Source organism: Sminthopsis crassicaudata, chromosome 3, assembly GCF_048593235.1.
Source record: "Sminthopsis crassicaudata isolate SCR6 chromosome 3, ASM4859323v1, whole genome shotgun sequence".
Taxonomy (NCBI): Eukaryota; Metazoa; Chordata; class Mammalia; order Dasyuromorphia; family Dasyuridae; genus Sminthopsis; species Sminthopsis crassicaudata.
Window position 1 is genome coordinate 433534793 of NC_133619.1, and position 23868 is coordinate 433558660.

The 23868-nt window shown below is 32.9% G+C and overlaps 1 protein-coding gene across 5 annotated transcripts in view; it reads left to right on the forward strand.

Annotated features, from left to right (window-relative positions):
- The window catches only part of LOC141562820 (cytochrome c 2-like), a 25786-nt gene extending 6561 nt beyond the window's left edge, over positions 1 to 19225 (forward strand). For 3 of the 5 annotated variants that reach the window (XM_074303017.1, XM_074303015.1, XM_074303018.1), the window contains 2 exons: positions 15279 to 15453; positions 18910 to 19225. In XM_074303017.1, coding sequence (XP_074159118.1) covers positions 15285 to 15453; positions 18910 to 19058 — 318 coding nt within the window. In that variant the 5' untranslated portion in view covers positions 15279 to 15284 and the 3' untranslated portion in view covers positions 19059 to 19225. The other 2 variants (XM_074303014.1, XM_074303016.1) reach the window with 2 other exon arrangements.
- Positions 19226 to 23868: the final 4643 nt, after the last annotated feature.

A 23868-nucleotide genomic window follows, 5' to 3' on the forward strand; every position in this document is an offset into this window, starting at 1 on the left:
GAGGGAGGAAGGGGTTGGGGGAAGCAGGGGTTGGGGGAACCAGGGAAGGAGAAAGGTAACTCAGTGGATGGAGTTCAGAGCCTGTAGTCAGGAAGATTCATCTTCCTGGGCTCAAATCCAGTCTCAGGCACTTAATAGTTGTGTGAAGTCACTTAACTTTGTTTGTCTCAGTTTCTTTATCTGCAAAATTAGGTGGAGAAGGAAATGGCAATCTTCAGCATAAACACACATACATATATACACAAATAACACACATATGTGTATATATATATATGTATATAGAAAAATTACAAAATAAGTGAAAAGTATTTTTGAAGGGAGATTATAGGAAAGTACATGGAGTTTTGGGAAAAGGATCATGAAAAACTTCATGTAGAAAGTAGTGGTTCACTTGACTTTTAAAGAAAGTGAGGAATTCCATGGGAAAGAACAAAAAGGGGACATTTGAAATATTTTTTAAACCCATAAGAAGAAATAGAAATGCAGAAGGAAGCATAGACAAATAGTTTTGAAAGTAATGTTGTAATGCTAGAGAAACTGAGGCCAGATAGAGATTAGAGAATAGTTAATATTTTATTTAAAAGGGAGAGATTTACTGGGACCAAATGGATTCATGGTTTGGTCCCAGGGCTGAATGAGACTATTGTCTCCAAGAATCCAGCAAACAATCTGAGTTGTCAATGACATATATAGATGTGGCTCAGATACAGGGGGTAAACCGAGGCAGGGATGGAGTTAGGGTGCTGAGCATAGGAATGGGACTCTGACAAGGTGGGGTGAGCCACCAGATATGGGGATGACAAAATGGGGAGAGGCACCTTGGAGATGGGGAGAGACATCTTAAGATCTTTTATCCTTATCAAATATTCTGATGATTAAGAGGGGAGGGGTGGTTTTGCAGGATTGAGCAGAACAATTATAAAATGAAACAGAATAATTAATGAAACTAAGTCAGGATAATAAAAGAGAACTGTGGCACAACAATGTGTGGAGTTTCTTCTGTGTGTGTGTGTGTGTGTGTGTGTATATGTATAAGTTGGCAGTACAAAATGGAGTATCATGATTCTATTTATAATTCTCTTTTTGTCTTTTGCTCTCCATATATACAGAATGTTGTTTTGTTTTTTGTTTTGTTTTGTTTTGTTTTGTTTTGTTTTTAAATTTAGAATAAAAATAATTTATACAAAAGAATCAGCCCAACCACAATTCTCAAACTGTATTATGAAAGTAAACAATATGGTACATTAAAAAAAAAGACAGTAATTATGAAGTAGTAGTCTAATGGTTGTGGGCCTACAAACACTGATGACTGAAAATCTCTTACTTTTAGAAGAACCGATTCTGGATTTATAATTAAATGAAGAAATTCAAACTGTCTCAGAGGCAACGTAATTTGAAAGCTTCCTTGTGACACTAAAAGGCTTTTTAATTAGATTTCTCTGTATGATTTATACAATAGTCTATTCTCAAGTTGTAATTTGAACAGGCTATCAAGAATGCTTATGTAACAAACATAAGAAAATTCTATTAATTGATTTCTGTTGCCAGAGATTAGCTTAGGGGCAATCTTTGATTAAATATTTTTTCCTAATTTTCTAAAGCATGATTTACATGGGAAACTATTACATTTAGTTATCTAAGTTGAAATTTTGCTTCCTTTGAAATTAAGTTTCAAGATCTTGAATCTTGGGGGGAAATCATTAAAGTGAACATTTTTAAAGTGCCAGAAAAAAATCCTATAGATTTCAGTGATTATTTTTCAAGATTTCTCAAGCAATAAAGTAATGATAAAATTCAGTTTTTCTACAGCTAGAACTGTGGATCTTTTATGTGGAGCAGAGAATGTCTTATTTTTAAGTAGGTAATTGTTTTTGTTTTTGTTTTTTAACTATCAGTAGTTGTTCTCAAAAAAAAAATGTGCCAATTTATAATGCTGCTCAATATGATTTAGTTAAATCTGAGTTTGCCTGCTGCTTTTAAAGACTGTTCCTTTGAATTAGCTCCAGGATAAAATCTAGTTCCTGGCTTAATGTTCTTAGAAAACTGGTTTCCAAACATCTGCCTTTTTAAAAATTTAGTTTGTTTGAGTACTGTATGTGTCTTCTTCTCTAAGGTAAATAAAATGCTTAGGATAGAGCATTCTAGAATGCAGTGTAATATGATGGATCCATGGAAACTTTTAATAACTGATGTTATGTTGGTTTTAATTGATTGCTTTTTTTGAAGTACCTCTCTGAGGAGTCTTCTATTGTCATAATTCAAGTCTTCCACATTTGTAATCATAACAACTCAATCAGTTGCTAAAGCTCATATTTTTTGAAGATATTCTTTTGAATCTACTCACACTGCCACCCCTTAGTTTAAGTTCTCAATATCTGTTACAAGGACATTGCAATAACTTCTTAAATAGTTCCATGACTCAAGTTTCTCCCTATTCTAATACAAAGAGCTGCTGAAGTGATTTTCCCTTAGAGGATATCTGACTGTCAGTCTATCACCCAATAACCCCAATGTTCTACTAGTGTCTCCAAGATAACATATAAGCTATGCTAGAAAGTTCTTCCTCTTCATCTTTACCTCTTGAAATCTTTGCTTCTTTCAAAAGTCAGTTCAAAATATGACTTTTCCAGGAAGTGATCTTGCTCCCTCTAGTCACTTGAGGGTTTTTTTTTTTTTTTAATCATAGTTAACCTTTCTTCTACTCTGTCAGTCACATACACACTGAGTCATTGGACTCAGGTAGCACTGGAGGGGAGAGTGAGGCTAGTGACTTTGCACAGCTCACCTTAACGTAAATCCAGCCCACTTGTATCTTATGGCATCACTTCCCTGAGAATGAAGGACAAAAAATAACAACATATATGCACACATATATTTGTTTACATGTACTCTGTCCCTTTAAAATGTAAACTCCTTCAAGGCAAAAATTGGTTTTGCTTTTCTTTGTATCACCACTGCTTGGTACAATTCCTATCAGACATTTAAGTATTTAATGAGTTCTTATTGATTGATTGATTTCATAAGCTTTATAACTTGTCCTCAGTTTGTTTGGATTTTGTACAGATTGTTTTCTATGATGTTGGCAAATACCTTAGATAAGCATATATCTTCCTGTATATCTCATTTAATTTCAATACTCAGTGGATCATGGATCATTGAAAAAAGTTATCTCTCTTCTCACAGTTTTTAGTGTCCCTTGCATTTAAACATATGTGGGAAAAACTTTCAAGGTGCCTACAAGATTGAATTTTGTTCTAGATCAAAATATTTTGATGATAAATTTCTTTGAGCCCCAGAATGCCACAAATCTTCAATAAAATCTGTAATATTGTGAGATATATCTTTCTAAACATTCATAACAAGAAAATAAAGTATTCATTGCTCATACAATTGCATAACAGTGGATGGAAAGCCCACTGGTCTAACGTAGCATGACAGAATAGATAGAGTATTGCAACTATATTCAGAGGACCTAAGTCAAATTCTAGCCAATGCAACTTATAAAACTTATAAACATAAAATATAACATAAAATAAATATAAAAATATAATATAAAAATAAACATAGCTTCTAAAATAAGTTGTGTGTGACCCTAAACATGCTTCTTCCTTTTTCTGGGCTTCATTTTCCTCATTTATAAAATGGTGGGGTAGAAGGTGGTTTCCCTTCAGACTCCAAGCCTTTGGCTATGTCTATATGTTTGTATCTATTTATGTATGTATGTATCTGTGTACATGTATTTATCTTATCTATGAATGTATCTATAAATGTATGCATAATATAACTATGTTTCTATGTGTCTATGTATGTATCTACTATCTATGCATGTATCTATCTAAATATCTATCTAGTTGTGTATCTATGTATCTAGTAAGTAGGTATAAATGCATGTATCTATGCATCTATGTATGTATATGTATCTGTGCATGTATGTATCTGTATATCTATATATGCATACACATATATGTATATATCTATGTATGCATGCATATATCTTTGTATCTATGCATCTATCTACATATCTATGTATGTATGCATGTATCTGTCTATCTGTATGTCTCTTGAACTGTTGCTGTTGATAATAAGCTGTATCCAGGATTGAGAAAGAAAAGATTGGATTCACCTGAATTTGAAAAATTGTGTAGTTCTTTCACTGATCCTAAACTGTTGTAAAATCTCATTGCCTTAACTGTAATGATAAAAGGCTTCAAATCAAATGCTATTCATGGTTCAAGATTCACACTCAAATCCTGTCCCCTTGCCTCCATGAAACTTTTCCCAGGACAATATTTATTCAATTGATCTTATTTTCTTTTGAACTCATATGATTCCTTGGCTAGAATACTGTGTAGTATTATCTCTTATAATATTGCTTTAAAATTTAACTTATATTTATAACTAAAATTTTCATGTTTTTATATTCTCTCTTTTTAACTTGCAGTTATTTGAGAGTCTCTTTGAGAGAGAATTGTGTATATCTGTATTTTCTAAATGTGGAATGCATTATTGCTAAAGGCCACTAATATGAGTCTCTTCTCTTTATTGATGGAGATCAATGACTTTTACCTGTCTGAGGGGTTGGGGGTGAAGTTGGCAAGAAAGAATTCTTCAGGCTTTTTCAATTCTCTTTAAGCTCTCAGTCTTTCATTTCCACAGGTTCTGCAATCATTTTGGGTTCTTCTGACTTTATTTTCAAGCTGCGAACATTTATTCTCCCCCTCTCCTCTATTTTTATGATGAAAGTAAGTGCAGATATTTAGAGGATGAGGAAGAAATTTATTTTTTCTCAATATTTTATTTTTCCAAATACATGTAAAGATAGTTTTCAACATTTATTTTTGTAAGATTTTGTGTTCCTTTTTTTTTCTCCTCTTTCTTCCCCCTCCTCTTTCCCCAACATAGCAAACAATGCATAGGTTGCACATGTACAATCCTTTTAAACATTTCATTATTTGTCATATTGTGCAGGTTTTTAAGCTTTTAGAGAGAAGATGGGAGAAGACTCTCTTGATTAAGCTGTATCTTGCTCCCAGTGGGGGAGCTCCTTCACTCTATGTCGTCTAGTAGATATTCTTCTATGTCCATTCCCTCTCCCCACCAGTTTCAGTTTTGTTATAGATTTAAATAATGAAATTTTTTTAGCTAATTGCTATAAATGTTAATTGTGGAACTGGTATTTGGGTGGGAAAGGAGTTGAGCTCTGGGGTCCTGCCTCTCTCTCAATAATGACATAGTGATCAGAAGTTAGTTTGAATCTAAAAATCACATTTCTCAGACTAACAGTATTTAAGGGAACAGATAGATATGATTCTAGCCCAATACCTCTTCTCTCTGAAAAGAGCAGAATGTATGGCTATTGTCCCCTACCTCCTGCCTCCCCTCTTGGAAGAAATTAAAGTTGCCCATGTAGAAAAATTGAGGTTGGAGAAGCCAGAGATGTCTATTCTTTCTCCTTTAGAGTCACACAATGGTACCCTCATGGACAACATTCTTTCCATGTACAATGCCTTGTACACAGCAGAAGGTAGATAAATGTTTATTGGTTGCATGGTGTAGTGGAAAGAGTAATAGATTTGTAGTCAGAGGGTCTGGGTTCAAATCCTGACTGTCACATGCTTTATGTGTGACCTTGGACAAGTCACTTAATTTCTTTGTTAAGTTTTCTAAACTATAAAAATAAAGAATTAGACATGACCAATATACTCTTTTCACCATTCTGATCTCCCTTTTCTGGACACTCTCCAGTTTATCAATGTCATTTCTAAGACATATTTAGAATCAAACACAATAGACCCAGAAGTGTTCTCACTTGGGAACAGAAGGACTTTAATCTTCATATTCCTGAACACTATGCCTTTCTTAATTTAGTAGGTCTCTAAGTTTCCTTCCAGTTCTTGTTTAATGATCCTGTGATCCTACTACTTAACTTCTCTGAGCCTCAGTGTCCTTATCTACAAGAAAGTTCATCTAACACAAAGCTAGATGGGCATGACCCCATATCATATAACTGAATGTGAGGGTCACAAAATTATGATTTATTATCAGTAAATATTTGATTTGTATACCTATTTTATATACCTATATAACTGGGATCACATAAAAATTTCTTAGGTGAAAAGGGGTTGTGAATGGAAAAAGTTTAAGAAACCCCGTTCTTGAGAAAGCATTCTTTTTTTTTTTATTAGTTATAGTTTTTATTTTCCAGATATATGCATGGATAATTTTACAGCATTGACAATTGCCAAACCTTTTGTTCCAATTTTTCCCTTCCTTCTCCCCTCCAGATGGCAGGTTGACCAATACATGTTAAATATGTTAAAGTATAAATTAAATACAATATATGTATACATGTCCAAACAGTTGTTTTGCTGTACAAAAAGAATTGGACTTTGAAATAGTGTACAATTAGCCTGTGAAGGAAATCCAAAATGCAGGTGGACAAAAATAGAGGGATTGGGAATTCTATCTCCCAGTAGTCATCTCCCAGAGTTCTTTCGCTGGGCATAACTGGTTCAGTTCATTACTGCTCTGTTGGAATTGATTTGGTTCATCTCATTGTTGAAAATGGCCACATCCATCAGAATTTATCATCATATAGTATTGTTGTTGAAGTATATAATGATCTCTTTTTACTCAGCATCAGTTCATGTAAGTTTCTCCAGGCCTTTCTGAAATCATCTTGTTGGTCATTTCTTACAGAACAATAATATTCCATAATATTCATATACCACAATTTATTCAGCCATTCTCCAATTGATTGGCATCTACTTAGTTTCCAGTTTCTGACCACTACAAAGAGGGCTGCCACAAACATTCTTGCACATACAGGTCCCTTTCCCTTCTTTAAGATCTCTTTGAGATATAAGCCCAGTAGTAACACTGCTGAGTCAAAGGGTATGCACAGTTTGATAACATTTTGAGCATAGTTCCAAATTGCTCTCCAGAATGGCTGGATGTATTCACAATTCCACCAACATGTATCAGTGTCCCTGTTTTCCCACATCCCACATTGCACATTATCTTTCCCTGTCATTCTAGCCAATCTGACAGGTGTGTAGTGGTATCTCAGAGTTGTCTTAATTTGCATTTCTCTGATTAATAATGACTTGGACCATCTTTTCATATGGCTAGAAATAGTTTCAATTTCTTCATCTGAGAATTGTCTGTTCATATCCTTTGACCATTTTTAAATTGGAGAATGGTTTGATTTCTTTTTCTTTTCTTTTTTTTTTCTTCCTGAGGCAATTGGGGTTAAGTGACTTTGCCTAGGGTCGCACAGCCAGGAAATGTTAATTGTCTGAGACCAGATTTGAACTCAGTTCCTCCTGATTGCAGGGCAGGGTCTCTATCCACTGAGCCATCTAGCTGCCCTGAATGGCTTGATTTCTTTCTTTCTTTCTTTTTTTTTTTAATGAGAATCACATCAGATAATATATTTTAAATATTGTATAAATCTTTTTTATTTTATTCATTTTTCCAAATTATCCCCTCCCTCCCTCCACTCCCTCCCCCCATGACAGGCAATCCCATACATTTTACATGTGTTACAATATAACCTAGATACAATATATGTGTGTAAATACCATTTTCTTGTTGCACATTAATTATTAGCTTCCGAAGGTATAAGTGACCTGGGTAGATAGACAGTAGTGCTAACAATTTGCATTCACTTCTCAGTGTTCCTTCTTTGGGTGTAGTTATTTCTGTCCATCATTGATCAACTGGAAGTGAGTTGGATCTTCTTTATGTTGAAGATTTCCACTTCCATCAGAATACATCCTCATACAGTATTGTTGTTGAAGTGTATAGTGATCTTCTGGTTCTGCTCATTTCACTCAGCAACAATTGATTTAATTCTCTCCAATCCTCTCTGTATTCCTCCTGCTGGTCATTTCTTACAGAGCAATAATATTCCATAACCTTCATATACCACAATTTACCCAACCATTCTCCAATTGATGGACATCCATTCAACTTCCAGTTTCTAGCTACAACAAAAAGAGCTGAATGGCTTGATTTCTTATAAATTACAGTCAATTCTCTATATATTTTGGAAATGAGGCCTTTATCGGAACCTTTGACTGTAAAAATGTTTTCCCAGTTTGTTTCCCTTCTAATTTTATTTGCATTAGTTTTGTTTGTACAAAAACTTTTCAATTTGATATAATAAAAAATTTCTATTTTGTGATCAATAATGATCTCTAGTACTTCTTTGGTCATAAATTCCTTCTTCTTCCACAGGTCTGAGAGGTAAACTATCCTATATTCCTCTAATTTATTTATAATCTCATTCTTTATGCTTAGGTCATGAACCCATTTTGACCTGATTTTGGTGTACGGTGTTAAGTGTGGGTCAATGCCTAGTTTCTGCCCTATTAATTTCCAATTTTCACAGCAATTTTTGTCAAACATTGAGTTTTTATCCCAAAAGCTGGGGTCCTTGGGTTTGTTAAACACTAGATTATTAAAGTTATTGATTATTTTGTCCTTTGAACCTAACCTATTCCACTGATCAACTAGTCTATTTTTAGCCAATACCAAATGGTTTTGGTAACCGCTGCTTTATAATATAATTTTAGATCTGGTACAGCTAGGTTACCTTCGTTTGATTTTTTTTTTCATTAATTCCCTTGAGATTCTTGAACTTTTGTTTTTCAATATGAACTTTGTTGTTATTTTTTCTAGGTCATTAAAATAGTTTTTTGGGGTATAGCATTAAATAAATAAATTAGTTTAGGTAGTATTGTCATCTTTATTATATTTGCTCGCCCTATCCAATAGCATTTAATCTTTTTCCAGTTGGTTAGATCAGACTTAATTTGTGTGGAAAGTGTTTTGTAGTTTTGCTCATATAGTTTCTGATTTTCCCTTGGCAGATAGATTCCTAATACTATCAGTAGTTACTTTAAATGGAATTTCTTTTTGTAACTCTAGCTGTTGGATTTTGTTAGTGACATATAAGAATGTTGATGATTTATATGGGTTTATTTTGTATCCTGCAACTTTGCTAAAGGTGTGGATTATTTCTAATAGTTTTTTAGTAGAATCTTTGGGGTATAAGTATACTATCATATCATCAGCATGGTTTCCTCATTACCTCATTACCTACTCTAATTCCTTTAATCTCTTTCTCAACTCTTATTGCCAAAGCTAGCATTTCTAATACAATATTGAAAAGCATTCTTAATTCAAATCAATTCAGCAAGGTACAACGTGATATGGGCTTGCCTGCTGTTGCTGGAGAGAAGAGAATATGTACAAGAGATCTTAGAAAAATGGAATATACAAAGGTGGAATCAGAACTTTAGATGGATGGATAGATTGAGGAGGTCTGTGAATTTGGATGAGAAAAAAAATTTATTTTCTACTAATCTCTGAAATTTCGCATTTCCTTCAATTATTTACAAATGCTATTCTGAAAAGAGGCCCATGAGTGCAACCAGAATGCCAAAAGTGTCCACAGCATAAAAAGGTTAAGAACCCCCTTACTAAAGGACCTCTAAATTTTCTCCCAGCTTTAATTCAACTATTTTCAGGCTCATTAGATTATTTAGTTTCTCTGCACTCCATCTGAAAAATGAGGAAACTGTACTAAATAACATTTAAAATCTCTTCCAGATTCAAGTAGATGATTTTAATTTTATTTACAAGAGCAGTAGATGCTACTTACCTTAACATATACGTCCAGAATAAGTGTTTTGGATTTGGTTTTGGATCTGTTTTCACCTCTTTTACCTAATAAGAGTTAGAAAAGGACATCAAAGATCAATTAGTCTTACCCCTTCATTTTACAAATTAGAAAACGAAAACCCAGAAAAGTGATAGACTTTTCTGGGTCTTAGTTTCCTCATCTTTTGGTCAAACAAGGGGGTTGAATTAGGTCGTCTTTAGATATTTCTTATATCCTTAAGTCTTGGCATCCCTGAAATTCAGTTTTTCACGTTTAGAGGACAGACTGCGCTGGAGAGCCGAAGACGTTACTCCAGTCTTTGGAGTCAGAGGTACCTTGGACAGATCTCTGAAAGGACCTGTAAGGCTTCTTCTAGTTCTAGGACTACGATCCTATGATTATCTATTGCCGCTCCGAGTCCTCCCCCCATTCCTGGTCGGGTGGCAAGATCATACGAACTAGTTGGCTCGCGAGACGGAGAAACCTCTATTCTGTTCACGTAGATCCCGTGGCGCTGCGGCCGCTCGGAATGTCCAAGCTGACCAAGCTACTCTCTCCCGGAAGGGAGACGGCTGGGAACGCTGGCTCAGGTTTCTTTCAAGCTCTGTGTAGCTTGGTGGGCCGTGTCGCCTTCTACGAGAAGGTAGAAGGCGGGTAGAAGTCGAAGTAGAGGCAGCGGGGGACCAAGAGTTTCCTCTGATAGTAGGTGAGGATCACAGTGAAGCGTCTGGTCAGGCTAGGAGGTCTGAGCTGGCTTGGGCTAATGGCCCTTCTGAGGCCTGGAATGAAGTTGTCCTTAAAATCCTGTATCTAACGCTGGAAAGGGCCTTATTTAGTTCAAGCCCGCGAAACAGGCTCTGAGGGAAGAAGAGAATGACCCAAGCTCACACAGGTAACGTGGCAGAGGCAATATTTGACCGTAGGTCTGCTGCCTCCAGCTTCAGCAGTCTTTCTTTACATTTCGTACTGCTTCACATCTTACCTTCATGCCAGTTGAGAAGTTTCAAAGCTAATTTCCATTTTCTTTACCACTGCTGCTTCCCCTGACAGTATTATTCTTTCTTTCTTTTTTTCTTTAAAAAATTAAAGACAGTCTGATATAGTGGATCATGAGTTGGCATTGGTATTAGGAAAACCTGGATTCAAGTCTTTCCTCTGGCATTTCATTGCTCTAGACAACTCTCTAAATCCTATATAAGCTGCACAGAAAATCTTCTTGCATTGGAGGGGGATTTTTCTCACCTGTGAGTCCCCTATTATATCAGTGAAATCACACATCTCTATTCCTACTCCTCACCAGTGTTATACTTGTTTTTTTTAAAAAGACAAAATCAATCAAGACTCTAATTTGACCTTTTCTCTTCAGACAGAGTACACTTTTGTTCACTAAAGTAGCATGGCTCTCATGTTATTTCCAAATTATCTCATATTACAAGCACCATATGATATATTGAATTAATGTTGAGATTATGCTGCCTTGGAAAATTAGATAAAACACATTCTTTGGTATTTTAAATTAAATTTAACATTTTTGTTAAATTTAATTAAATATAAGAATAAGTATTAAATAAATGTTAGATATAAAGTATCAATAAAGTTGTGGTTTTTTTTGGGGGGAAGATTTGCAATGTCTTTGATTTTTATGTTTTCTTATATATGTGTGTTCTTATATATGTGAATATATATATTTGTGTTCTTATATATGTGGATATATGTCTGATTTTTTTTGTTTTCTTATATGTGTGTGTTCTTACATATGTGAATATATATATATGCGTTCTTATATATGTGAATATACATTCTTTTGAAAATTGTCCTCATTTTGAGGCAATTTTGTTAGCTTTAGTATTTAGTTATTTTTAGAGCCAAAGTGTCATCAGTAGAGTTTAAATGGATGCATAGTTTGCATAGTATAGTTTTGAAGAATGGTGAGTTGTAATAGTGGAAATTGTATATATTTGGGGGACTTTTGGGTGTAATTAGAAATGTACGAATTAACTGTCTTCTCTTCCTTTTTAAATTATCAAACTGCAAGCATTATAAATATCACCAATGATCTAAAAACTTCAGCACATCCAATTTTGCCCTTTCCACTGTTACTAGAAGTAGATATCATTCAGTTTGTATTTAAATCAGTAGCTTAATTGTTTTATGAGGATAATGGTTCACTTTGCTAATAATAATAATAATAACAACTTGTTTATTATTGTGACCATCTAAATAAATTAATAGAACCAAAAATTTAGAAAGTACAGACATGAATTATTTTTTTTTCAAGAAAAAAAATTTTCCTCTTGAAAACCATAGATCTCTATTCTCACCCCTCACCAAATGAGCCAAAAAAAAAAAAAAAAAAGATAAAAATAAGGGCCAATTTTTTTGTTTTGTAAAATCTTTTTGTAATAAAACTTGTTGGATTAAATGTTTTACAAAGGTCCAGGAACACATAGAACTAGTCTATGTCTTTTAGAAGACAATAGTGGTTTAAAGAAATACTTACATATAAAATGATTATAAATTATTATATATAAATACATTATAAAATGAGAAGATTAGACTAGATAATTTCTGAAGTGCTTTTAAAACTCCTAAAGTCCTATAATCTTAGAAGGCTAAATGAAATTGTTAAGAGTTGGTTCCAACTCTAAAGGAATTTGAAAAGATTTAATAAATTTTGATAATGACAATGTAGTAAAATACAAACCTTTTTCTTAATAGATGCATTAATAATAGTTAAAATTAACCTTTGTTTCTGATTAGGATATACTTTTCTAATTAATTTATATAGGTAAATATATTATTATGTTGTAATGGAATAACTTTCTTTTTCAAAAAACATAAATGACATTTTTTTCTCAATTCCATATAAAAATAATTTTCAATGTTCATTTTTTAAAATAAAATCTTGAGTTCAAAAATTTTCTTCTCTTTTCTTCTCCTTTTCTCTCCTCATGACAACCTGATATACGTTATACATGTGCAAGAATGTAAAACACATTTCTATATTAGCCATGTTGTAAAAGAAGAAACAGAACCAAAGGGAAAAAGACACACACACACACACACACACACACACACACACACACACACACACACACACCCCATCCCAAAGAAAATAAAAATAGTATGCTTTGATCTTCATTCAGATTCCATTCATTCTTTTTCTGCATGTGGCATTTTCCATCATGAGTCTTTTGGGATTTCCTCGGATCATTGTATTGTTGAGAAAAGCTAAGTCAGTCATAGTTGATCATCATAGAGTGTTACTGCTACTGTCTTATATTTATTTCTGTAGCACTTTAAAGTTTATATTTTATGCTTGGAAAGCAGCCATATGATTAGAAAATTAAATATTTCTATATTTTATACTAAAAAGTTTCTTATTGACCTTAGTGCTTTATAGGTACTCAGAAAGTTCATTAATAAGAAATTAGCAACAACGACATTAGAACTATCAGAAAGCAGCATTCCTTTGCACTATTGAAATTACCATATTTTTTGCATAATTTGAATAGAGAAGATAACCAATTTTTAGGATATAAAAAATCTATGACAAATCTAACCCAAATAAATGTCTTAGCAAACTTTAATAGTATCTATATTTATACATAACTATGGTCACAGAAGCAAGGTTTTTATTTGTAAATTTATGTTTAAAGCTTTTAATTTAAAGAAGAGTGTTCATAATTCACACTCTTTTGTCTTGCTTCTGACTCAGTTCATAGGACCCTGAACAGGTGACAGATTCTCAGTTCCCCCAAATAACTCGTTAGGACTCTTTAAATTGCAGTGAAGATATATTGTATTTACCATTGTAAAGAAGTCTAATGGTAGTATCTGAATTTAAATAATTCCTTTATTTTTTTTTATTTCTATGTTAATACTCATTTTTGTTAATTACATATTTAATTTAGTACAGTGTCATTAACATCTAATCTGGCAGGTTTTTTTTCAGAAATAAAATTGCAAAAGAAATATGAAATAATGCGTACATCTTAAGAGCTTAATTATTATTTTATAAAATTAATGGTCCCAGATATTTAAATAACCAGTGTTATAGACATTATAAAGTGTCAACTATGAGTATAGTATTTAAGCATTACCCAAATTCTTTTAGCCAACCTTCTTAGTTTTAGGTAATTTAACAAAAAATAGAAAATTCTGAAATTGAAAATTTTATATCCTAATAGATTATTTGCTTCAAAATACATATTTTTTATTTTTTCCATATACAATTTAAAAAATGAAACAATAGAATATGATTGCTGTTTATGAATGAATTCATGAATAGCTGACACAATATCTAATTTGCTTTTAATGCATTTACTGCAACAATTTTAAGATCAAAAAGCAATGAAAGAACTTATATGAAAATAAGTCTGATAGCTAAAAGTTGGCCATTTTTCAAAAGTGGAATTTTAAAAATGTTTCTATATTTTATAAATAGTCTTTTTATTTTTTTAAATGAGGATTTGTGATTTCATCTGCATTAGGAGCTCCAGGTGAAGAACTTCTAACAATGTGTAATGTGGGAGAAACTGAGGCAAGATAGAGATTAGAGAGTATTTAATAATGTATTTAAAAGGGAGAGATTTATTGGGACCAAATGGATCCATGGTTTGGTCCCAGGGCTGAATGAGATTACTGTCTCCAAGAATCCAGCAAACAATGTGAGTTCTCAATGACATATGGCTCAAACTCAGGGAGTAGACTGAGGCAGGGGCAGAGTCAGGGTGAGGAGAGCAGGAATGGGACTCTGACAGAGTGGGGTGAGCCTCCAGAGAGGGAGAGGCACCCCCAGATGGGGGAGATGGGAGAGCTTGATAAGATCTGATATTCAGATAGCTTGGGATGGGGAGAAGCATTCTGATGTTCTAAACCATAAGATCTTTTATCCTTATCAAATATTCTGATAAAGTGGGAGGGGCAGGACAATTATAAACTGAGGCAGAATTTATAGTCCTGGAAAGTTTTCTTGGGAGTGGGGGATAGGGCACAGGACTGAGAACCTGTCACTTGTTCAGGCTTCCATAAACTATGTGTCAGAAGCAAGGAAAAGAGTATGAAAACTCATATTCTTCTAAAATAATTTATTTTTATTTTCAAAATATATATGCAAAGATAGTTTTCAACATTCAACCTTGTAAAATCTTATGTTCCAAATTTTTTCTCCCTCCCTTTCTCCCTCCTTCCCTAGAAAAGTAATCCAATATATGTTAGACATGTGCAATTCTTCCGTATGCATTTCCTCAATTATCATGCTACACAAGAAAAATCAGATCAAAAAGGGAAAAAAAAGTCATGCTCTTTTTTAAAGTAAAATTTTTGCATGGAAAATGAAGAATTTAGTGTATTGATTTAGGAGTAATAGTAATTAAATTAGTACATAAAGTTGGAAAGAAAACAGCACTCATATTAGTGTTCATATTTTCTTCTATTCCTACTTTTCCACGTTCTCCTTGATCTTTTTTGATTTTTCTTTTCCTTTTTTCCACATTAGTCATGACTAAATTTGCATATTTTTTCAGATTTGTGAATGAATTTTTTCCAATCTCTTCTAGAATATACTTTTCTTTTTAGTTTGTGGTTTAATCTTTTTTCATTTCAGAACAAAATGGAAGATGTTGAGGAAGGCAGGAAAATCTTTGTTCAAAAATGTGCTCAGTGTCACACAGTGGAAAAGAATGGGAAACATAAGACTGGCCCAAATCTCTGGGGTTTGCTTGGCCGAAGAACAGGGCAAGCATCTGGATATTCTTATTCGGAAGCAAACAAAAACAAAGGTAAAAACTAAGAAGTAACAAAACAAAACAAAACAAAAAAACCCCAACTATTTTGAAGTGATAAGAATCTCATGATTTGATTTCTTTCTGTTCTTTCAATTTGGTTACATATAGTAGGTAATCAATAAATATTTGTTAAATGAATTAAAATTGATTCTAAAATAAGAATCACTTGCATATTGATTTACTGTATAAAATAGGCATCGTTCCTTCTTTAGTTAGAAGGAATTAATGATGTCAAGCACAATATTGATATTTGTCAAAATGCTTAATAGATATATTTGATGCATGCTATTCCTGTAAAAATTATGTAAGGTAAATTTTTTTTTAACGTCAACTTATTTTAAGAGCACTGAGGAAGCTCTATGTAAAGCAGAGAATCTTAACCTGGGATCTGTGAACTTTTTTGAAAAAAAAAAAAAAGTTTTTTCTATATCAGATCGCTTGTTGTCTTGGGGAGGGAAGAGTTGGGGAAGGAAGAAGAAAAAATTTGGAATACAAAATCTTACAAAAATGAATGTTGAAAACTATCTTAACATTTATTTGGAAAAATAAAATTCTATTGGAGGGGAAAGAATGTCATTGTACATGAAAATTTTAAAAATATATTTTATGCATTTAAAAACATTTTTCTGAGAAGGGAGCCCTAGGCTCTACTACAGTGGCCCTCAAACTTTTTAAATTGGGGGCCAGTTTACTGTCCCTCAGACTGTTGGAGGATCGGACTATAGTAAAAATAAAAACTCAGTGTCTCCGCCCCTCAGCCCATTTGCCATAACCCGGCAGGCCACATAAACATCCTCAGCAGGTCGAAGTTTGAGAACCCCTGCTACCAGATTGCCAGAGGGAGACAGAGATCTTCCTGGTGGCTCTCCTGCTTTCATCACTCCTTCATCTAAAACTAAGGTTCATCCAGAGAGCCTCCAGAGAGCTAGTCCGGACATTACACTTTTTTGCTAAAATACTAGCTTGGTTTGACATTTCCTTCTTCAGCTCATTTTACAGATAAGGAATCTGAGGCAAACAGGATTAAGTTACTTGGCTCAGGGTTAGTAAGTGTCTGAGTCTGTATTGAAATTCAAATCTTTCTAATTCTAGGCCTGTTAGTTTATTTGTGATATCACATCCATGTAAATCAAATGATCCAATAATTTGTCTTTTTTTAAAATAAAAAGCCGTATTTTTAGACATGAGATTTGCTTAAAGCAGGATACATTGGTATTTGGAAACTATGACTTGGACTAGTTCTAAGATTTTCTAGTTTTTAGAGACTTGAATGTCTCACTAATTATTTGGAATTTACTTTAGTTTTTTATATAGAATATTATTATACATATATATGTATATATATATATATGACTGCCATGTGTACTTTTTAAGTGGCCCAACTAGCTTATTAAATATCTCAAGATGTTTATACTCTGTAGAATATAATATGTTTTATTTTTGGGGTCATTAGGAACTCTTTAACCCATGTTATGTAAGAAGTAGCTTAAAATTCCTCTTCTATGAATTTTTTTCTCACTCCTTTATTAAGGAATAAATAAATATAGACATTCATATATTTTAACCATGAATATTCACAGCATTCTATTAAGGGTAGATAATAATATTGTAAACTCTATTATCTGACATGGTTGAGGAAAATGATGTTTGGGTTAATATTTTAATTAATGAACATATTAAAAGCACTCAAATTTTTTACAAAACCTTGAGATCACTAGGTGGGGTACAAATAGTAAAGTTCCTGAGGGCTGTAAAAAATAGGGTGAATGTGGTAGTATCTTTGTTAACTATACTTGATTGAGAATTCCAGCAAGCTTCTGGAGAAAATAGCATGACATTTACACAGAGGAAGCAGATTTAGAAAGCTTTTTTTATCCATATAGATGGATACAAAATATTGGAAGAGAAAGAATCCTAGACATGGAGTCAAAAAGTCTATTCAAGTATTTACATACTATATAACAACAGGCAAATTACTTAACCTCTCTGAGTCTCAGTTTCCCCATTTAAAGACCAGACCTTATTTACTTCACAGGGAAATTTATGAGAAAAGTGTTCTTTAAACTTCAGAGTGCTGCAAAAATGTGAGCTATTATTTGTTATTGAGCATACCTACTACATGGATTACCAGTTTTAAAATATTAGAATAGCATAATCTATACAAATCTAACGCTATAGGAACTTAATCTAATTTGGTAATTCAGAAGGCATGTAAGCATTAGTGAGTCTTGAAGTCATAATTCTAATCTTCAGTATTAAGGATAGATCGATGCTAAAGTTAAAAATTTCTAGTTGATAAAATCACTACAATACACTTATTAAATGCACACTTTGTGAAAGTCAGTGGGAAACTAAGAAAAAATAAACAGGGTTCCTGCCCCCCAAGGAGTTTAGATATTAAAGAGGGAGTCAACATAAAACATATAAACAGCATAATATCAGAATATGAGAGAAAAATAGAGCAGATAAAAGTAATGGTAGAAGGGATGGTACTATATTTTTTCAAAAACACTTTCCATTTTTAATCTGATAAAACTGTAGCAAGTTCAATTAAATTTTGATTGTGAGTTATTCATAACCTTTTTTTTCTTATTGCCAACATTTTGAACATTCCTCAGAAGGGTGAATTAAAAAAGAGAGAAAGAAAGTAATAAATTTCAAATCGGCTCAATTTCATATTATTAAAAAGTTTATAAAGTTTTTGAGGAAGAAATTTAAATTATAAACCAAAATTTGTCATTAATGAGTTTAATAAATCACTACAAATAAAGCACAATATGAAGTGCTGTCAATAAGCCAACTATTTAAAATATTGAAACATTTTCTGATGCTGTTGTGTTTAGAGACAGGGCCAGGCTAATGACTCTCTATATTAGCCAATTGTCTCTGTGATTTCATTTAAAAGTCACTATAATAACCTTCTGACCAAAAAAAAATTTGTGGTTAGTCTGCCATATTATCTAAAATTTTTAACTCTCATGTTATTCTTGGAAAAATCTTAATACTTTATGTAAAAAAGCACTGTATATTATCTGAGGATATAAGACATCCTTGAGAATACTTTAGTTAGCAATTGCCTTTCTGCTTCATGCTCGCTATCATGTCTATCATATCATGCCTTTGAGTGACTAGGGCAATATATGCTATAAATTTGGCTCTAAAGAAAATATCAGGAATATGGGATGTTATTTAAGATCAATGCCAATTATCTATCCCTGGAAAGTTAAAGATCATGAGAGTCCTGAATTACCTTTACGGGGGAAATCCATAACAAGATGACCAAAGAGAAATTTTCTCTCTTTTTTTTTTTGCCTTTGATTTATCCTGTTTATAAATGTTCTCAATGTCAGTCTCAGTTTTGAATTCATGATTAGGTTCTTATTCATGTATTTGTAATGTGTCAAATAGTAAATGGAGTACATCACATAAATTTTATTTTCAATTCCCTAGGTATTATTTGGAATGAAACTAATCTAGTGGAATATTTGGAGAACCCTAAAAAATTTATCCCTGGGACAAAAATGATTTTTCCTGGTATCCGAAAGAGGAGAGAGAGAGAAGCTCTTGTTGCATATTTGAAAAAAGCAACAGCCAAATGACATGTTATTATAGGTATTAAAATAACAATTATAAGACTAATTTTTCAATTTTCTTTTTTTTTGTGTTAAAAAGTCACATTTTCAGTAATTTTATCTTTTGTTCAACCTGTTCTATTTAGTGATTTCAAATAAAGGTTGACCTTTGTCACTGTTTATAATCTATTAAACAATAGTGTCTGACTTTACCTTCTTTTTCAGTTTTGCCTGGGGATAAGGGAAAGCTAAAAATTTCTCTATTGAACTAATTAATGTGTATAAAATATTACATATAGTGCTATGATGGGTACAAGTTATATACATGTATTTCTCTAAAATTCAAATGGAAATACAATGCAAAAAGTATTAATTCTCAATAAATTATATTTGCTATGCAGAATTTTTATTTGCTTTGTAACATAATATAGTGGTCATATTAAAAAGAAAAAGAAGGGCAAATATTTGATCTAAACTTTAGAATCTTTGTGAGAAGATACAAAAATGATTATTCTTGTCTGATATAAAATGAAATCTAGGTAGACAGAAAGCATGCCTCTCCTTTTAGTACCTGTTGCTTTAATGCTTGAATTATCTATCATTTCATCAGGAATGGCTACTTTTTCTTCATATGTCAATTGCAACTTCAATTTGCAGTGATGAGTCTTTGCATTTCCCTAGGCTAGCACTCAAATGATAGGCAAATATTTCTTTCTTGGACCTGGTCTAGAAAGCTTTGCAGTTTCATGATTTGCCAGAGTTTGCTTTTCACTAGTGCAGTCTTCAAGAATCCATGTTGACTTCTGTTTTCCAACAGTAGGGAGTAGGACTTTAGTTGAGAAATAAGTATTTCTAAAAGTAATCAAATGAAACAACATATGTTAATCTTTGCACAAAAACATATTGATACATTTGGAAAATCCTAAGAGCTCAACTAAAAAGTTAATTGAAATAATTGATAATTTCAGCAAAGAAGAAAAATATAAAATAATCCCACATAAATTATTAACATTCCTATATATATTACCTTGAAGAAAGAGATAGCTAGAGATACCCCATTTAAAATAATCTTAGGCAGTATAAAATGTATGAGAATTTATATAGAAATAATAAATATATGGAATTATACCTACCAAACACAGGAACCCATATGAACAAAATCATAAAAATATTTCTACACAAATAAAATCAGAATTCAGCTGTGATGGATTTGACTTTTTTTTTTTTAAACAATAGAGTGATTCAAGGCAATTTTAATACTCTTATGCATTCTGCATCCAGAGAGAGAACTATGGAGAATGAATGTGAATTGAAGCATAGTATTTGTTTGTTTTCTTATTTGTTTTTTTTCCTTTTTGATCTGATTTTTTCTTGTACAATATGACAAATATGGAAATATGTTTTAAAATTGCACATATTTAACCTAAAAATCAGATTAAATAAGTGGGGACATATTAATTACCCCATGGTTAGACAGGTCCATTATAATTAAAATTACAATTTTACCAAAATTAATCTAAACAATTCCATCCCAATTAAATTCCTGATAAAGATTGTTTTATTGACATTGAAAAATAATAACAAATTTATTCAGAAGAACAAAAAGTCAAGAATATCAAAAGAATTGGAAAAAATGTAAAGGAAGGAAGGTTAGCAGTACCACATCTTAAACTATATTACAAGGTAGTAATTATCAAAACTGTCTGGTACTGGCTAAGAAATAGGAAGATAAATCAGTAGAATAGAGTAGTCATACAATTTAAAGCAGCAAATGAATATAATAACATGCCTGTGGAATCCAAGTTTAAGAAGTTCACAATCCAGTTTAAGAAGTTCACATTCCGAACAGAAGCTTGCATATTTATGAAACTGCAACAAAGAGAGGAGGAGAAACAGAAATCTTCACCTAAATAAGAATAGTAGGGGAGAAGGAATCATGAATAATTAAGATGGCAAAGCCAGCATTCTTTTTCCTTGGGAACTGTTAGATTATGGACATATGAACTGCTTATCTGCAAGAGTCCCAGTTGCACAATTTCTCAATCTGGTGCCTGCCTTAATTCCTAAGCTTACACAGATAGCCAGTTTGGTATGCAATCAACAAATTATTTCAGCTCAAGGTAGGGCTTCATCCTTCAGGGCTTCCTAATATTCCAGGTCCAATATTTTTTGAAAATATGGTGAATCAAAAAGACACGTTCAATGGACATCTTAATATTCCTTAACATTTCTCACGTAGCTACTACCCTAGTAAATCTGATTGCATGGATTTACTAGGACATGGAAAAGAGAGTTTTCATTTGTTTTGTTGGACCCTAGGAAGCACATAGAATAGAAGCCAAAGAAGCAAATTTGGGCCTGGCTAAAGGGGAATCAACTCAACAATGAGAGCTCTCAGAAAGAGAAATGTGGTTATAGTTAGTCCAACTGAGGTCTTCCACCAGAGGATGGATGACCACCACCTATTGGGTTCAGTGTAAAAGTATTTCTTTTGTGATTGAATTTCCTTCCCTCAATCTCTTCTGTTTCCTATCCCTTAAATGTGTGTGTGTGTGTGTGTGTGTGTGTGTGTGTGTGTGTGTGTGTGTGTGTGTGTGAAGTTGCCTTCCACACCAGTGGAGTCCTGCCTCAGTACATTCTCCAACATTAGGCTTCTATGTGCACAAAGACTTTTCTATCACTTGCACTTCAGGGCTGCCTTTATGATTATCAAGGTTCACTGATTTCTTGATTGGGCATCCATAGTCCTATCTACTCCTGCCTGCTGTAAGTCTGGAGTCTCTACAGGTCTCTTTGTATCTTTCAGGACACAACATCTATCTATCAGGAGGTTGAACCTCAAAAAAAACTTTGAGACTCATCTGGTGTATCCTTCAAGGAATTTCTCTCTAACCACTGATATTCTATGAGGACTAATTGATCAATGATTAGAACACTCCCATCCCTTTATATTCACTCTGTCTCATTGGTCTGGAACCTATAACTGCCAAAGTATAAATCCAATTCTCTATCCTTGACTTTCACTGTCTTATGCTTACTAATTCACCCCTACCTCCTAAATATCCCATTCCAGATCTTTAAATTTCTTCTACTGTGCCCTATGGCACATCTTCTGGACCTCACTAAGAAATGTAACTCCCTCTCAATTCTACTTTTTCCTTCACCATCCTTTCCACTATTGGCTACACTTTTTCTCCTGTTACCCAATTAATTGACTGTGATAGGGAATGTGGAATGCTCATTGCTTATCATTGTATGTTCTGCATGCTTCCTCAACCAACTTCATTATACAACTTCTTTGCCTTGATATTTTGACACACTATCCAAATTTATCACTCAATACAGAGCATGAGTGCTATGATGTAAAGACCCATAAATACCCAGGGCATTCTCTTTTCTTCCTTAATGTCTTCAATGTCTGTAATTTAATAAAATTCTTACGCTATGATTAATAAAAGATGTTTATATTTCTGGTTTTTACTTTTATGAAAGTTATGTCCTAAGACATGATCACTTTTTGTAAAAGTACCATTCATAGTTAAGAAAAACATATTCCTTTGTATTGCCATTCAATAATCTGTTTTATCTAAATTTTCTAAAATTCCATTTTAGAAATTTCATCCTTACCTTCTTTTTGGGCTAGTTTTAGGTAGGGATAAATTTTAAAAGGGATAAATAGAGACCCCCATTGTTACAGTTTTATCATTTCTCCTTGTAATTAATTTAGTTTTTATTTTAAGTACTTAGATGTTGTGCTATTATTCTGTGCAAGTATGTGAAGTACTGAAATGAAATCATTGTCTGTTACCTTTTAACAAAATGCATTTTCCTTGTTAATGTCTCTTAATTATGTGTTTTCACTCATCTTATATGAAATCATAATCACTACTCCTTGCTTTTTCTGAATGTTCACCTGAGGTATAATAAGTTTGCTCCAATCCTTTATTTTAATTGTGTAAGTTTTATGTTACAATTATGTTTCTTGTGAACAATATATTATTGGATTTTATTTTCTAATCCATTCTGCTAAACCTTCTGTTTTATGAGTAATCTTATTCTTTTTACATTAACATTCCTGATAGTTCTGTGTTCCCTCTCTATCAGTCACTTTTTCTTTCTTATACTCCTTTCTCCATTATTACAAATTCTTATTCAAAATGTCACAAAGCCTTGTTGGATGTTCCACAAACAAGATACTTCATCTCTTGGTTCTGGACACTCTTTTATCTGGAATGTCTCCTGTATCTGAATACTTTCCCTCCTTAGCCTACTGATTTTCTAACAAAATCCCATACTTTATAGAAAACTTTTCACAACACCTTTTAATTTTAACACATCCCTCTATTATTTCCTATTTATCCTTTACATAGCTTGTTTTCTATGTATTTGTATGTATGTTGTCCTCCCCTATTCGATTGTAAGCTTCTTGACATCTTTTGCCTCTTTTTATATCCCCAGTATTTATCATGGTGCCTGCCACATAATTGACTCTTAATTAATGTTTTGTAAATTGATTCATTCATTAATTTCAGAGAAAAGATGATAGAAACAGGAGGCTCTATTTCAAACACACATTTAACTCAGCATGTTATGAGCTAACCCTCAGTGTGAGGAACAGCATCCCTTTGGATTTCAGAAAGTTGTCCTATTTTGAAGACCAAAAGAAGAGGCCTGAAAGATGAAGAGGCCTCCTTTCGTATGCCCATGAAGTCTTAGTTCAACAACCAATTAAAAGACTCCCCATGGCTTATAGAAAGCAATACAATGATATATGTACTTGAAATATCTGTGTACTGAGTGAGAAACAGCAAAGAGGAACCTTCCATTATATATACCT